At 31.3% G+C, this 2550-nt stretch overlaps 1 protein-coding gene across 1 annotated transcript in view; it reads right to left on the minus strand.

The window, feature by feature from the left end:
* HELRODRAFT_184327 (hypothetical protein) overlaps nucleotides 1–2162 on the minus strand; it is a gene marked incomplete at both ends in the record, with an annotated part of 5419 nt that extends 3257 nt beyond the window's left edge. Inside the window, 2 exons of the mRNA XM_009022451.1 lie at nucleotides 1741–1836; nucleotides 2096–2162. Of these exons, the coding sequence (XP_009020699.1) occupies nucleotides 1741–1836; nucleotides 2096–2162 (163 nt within the window). The remainder of the gene's footprint in view (nucleotides 1–1740; nucleotides 1837–2095) is intronic.
* Between the last annotated feature and the right edge of the window lie 388 nt (nucleotides 2163–2550).

The raw sequence follows: 2550 nt of genomic DNA on the forward strand, positions 1-2550 counted from the left end.
AATGTATGAATGAACGTACTAACGAACAAACGAACGAACGAACGAACGAACGAACGAACTAACGAACGAACAAACGAACGAACGAACGAACTAACGAACGAACAAACGAACGAACGAATAAATGAATGAACGAATAAACAGATGGATAGATGGATGAATGAACAGATGAGTTGATGAATGGTTAAATAGATACACGCTGAATAGATGGAAGGATAAATGGATGAATAAAGAGATGGATGGATACATGGATGGATAAATGGATAAATTAGCTGATGGACATATGTATAAAACGTTAAAATTTCTCTATCTCTTTTTTTCTCTTTCTTTCTCTCTCTTTTTCTCTTTCTTTCTCTCTCTTTTTCTCTTTCTTTCTCTCTTTCTTTCTCTTATCTCTCTTCTTCTCATTCTCTGTATTTTTTACCTATGATAAATTAAATTGCAATACTTTTTGGTAGTTTTTGTACAAAAAACAAACACAACAAAAATCAAACAAACCCAAAACAAGGTTTGCAGGTCGAAAAATTATTTATTAATTTAACTTCATCTAATTTCACCCTCTTTGGAAAAAATTTTCAAAAATTTTTTAATTTGTTGGATTTGTTTATTTGGAATTTATGTATGTTTGTGTGAGTGCTTCTGTGTGTGTGCGTGTGTGTGTGTGTGTGTGGTGTGTGTATGTATATGTGTGTGTGGTATGTGTATTTGTGTGTGAGTGGAATGTGTTGTTGTGTGTGTGTGTGTACGGGTGCTTTTTTTCCTGAGAAATGTTGATGCATAGAGATGAGATATTAATTTGTTGTCTATAGATAGGGTATCATTTTGCAAGATATAGAGTATCATTTTGCTAGATATAGATAGGGTATCATTTGTTTTCTTTTCCCAGAGCATCAATTTTATAAGCCAGCTGATCATTTATCTTCCAATTCAGCAATCCTTTTAAACTTATTTATGTGTTGAAAAATTATCTGATCTATTTTTTTTTTCATTTTAAAAATTTAGAATAAAATAATAATAACTTTATCGCCATCATCCATTCATTTATTCGTTCGTTCGTTCATTCATTCATTCAATCATTCATCTATTCATTCATCAATTCATTCATCTATTCATCTATCCATCCATTCATTCATTCATTCATCCATCTATCCATTCATTCATTCATTCATCCATCCATTCATTCATCCATTCATCCATCCATTCATTCATCCATTCATCCATCCATCCATTCATTCATTCATTCATTCATTCATTCATTCATTCATTCATTCATTCATTCATTCATTCATTCATTCATTCATTCATTCATTCATTCATTCATTCATTCATTCATTCATTCATTCATTCATTCATTCATTCATTCATCCATTCATCAATCAATCAATCCATTCATTCATTCATTCATTCATTAATCCATCTATCCATTCATTCATTCATCCATCCATTCATTCATCCATTCATCCATCCATTCATTCATTCATTCATTCATTCATTCATTCATTCATCCATTCATCAATCAATCAATCCATTCATTCATCCATCTATCCACCAATTAATTTTCCATTCATCTACTTGTCCATCCATTCATTCATTCATTCATTCATTCATTCATTCATTCATCCATTCATCAATCAATCAATCCATTCATTCATCCATCTATCCACCAATTAATTTTCCATTCATCTACTTGTCCATCCATTCATTCAATCACTCATCCATTTTTTCACCCATCCAAAAACTGACCAATGACAATAACGTGATGTGTGACTCTGGCTAGCGACTGTCCCTTCCTGGTCCGAATCTCGCACGTATAGTTGCCCGTGTCTTCCAGCTGTACATCTATTGTTATTATTATTATTATTATTATTATTTTATACAATTTTTACAAATTTTATTATTGCGCATTATTTAATTAACATTAACTTATATATATATATATATTTTTATCATTGTATGTTTTTATGGTGAAAAATAAAAGATGTTCCCATTGTATTGTCATTGTAATTATAACTATAATTTCTTTCATCGTCATCATCATATTTTTATTATGTATAATTATTCATGAAGTAAAATGATGAACTGACTGAGAACACAGAACCATAAAAGGTTTGTTTCCTTTGCCAGGCTTTAGAATGCTTCTCATTAATAAGAAGCCAGTAGGTCATCTTCTAGTCAGGTGTTTATCAAATAAGCACACGACGCAATGGCGCTGAAACCTGGTTCGACTGCACGCGTAACCAAATTATAAATTTGTGTTGTGTGTATGTGTGTGTGTGTGTGTAAGTGCATGTATGATATGTTGGATAGAAGTGTAGATTTTTACCCAAGACAAATCAAATTCTTGCCAACAAGATTGTAATTATTATCAATTTTATTCTGGCATATAAAAATGCTCCTTCAAGTTTGAATGTGACAAACAACATTAAGGTTAATTATAATCATCTACCTGATAGAATATGATACAAAACTATGGTGCTAACATATAGACTTTTATGCATGCATAGAATCAAGACAAACATACAAACATGTAATGATACGTACAGACACGCAGGC

This window comes from Helobdella robusta (genome assembly GCF_000326865.2).
Source record: "Helobdella robusta unplaced genomic scaffold HELROscaffold_312, whole genome shotgun sequence".
In the NCBI taxonomy this organism is placed as follows: Eukaryota; Metazoa; Annelida; class Clitellata; order Rhynchobdellida; family Glossiphoniidae; genus Helobdella; species Helobdella robusta.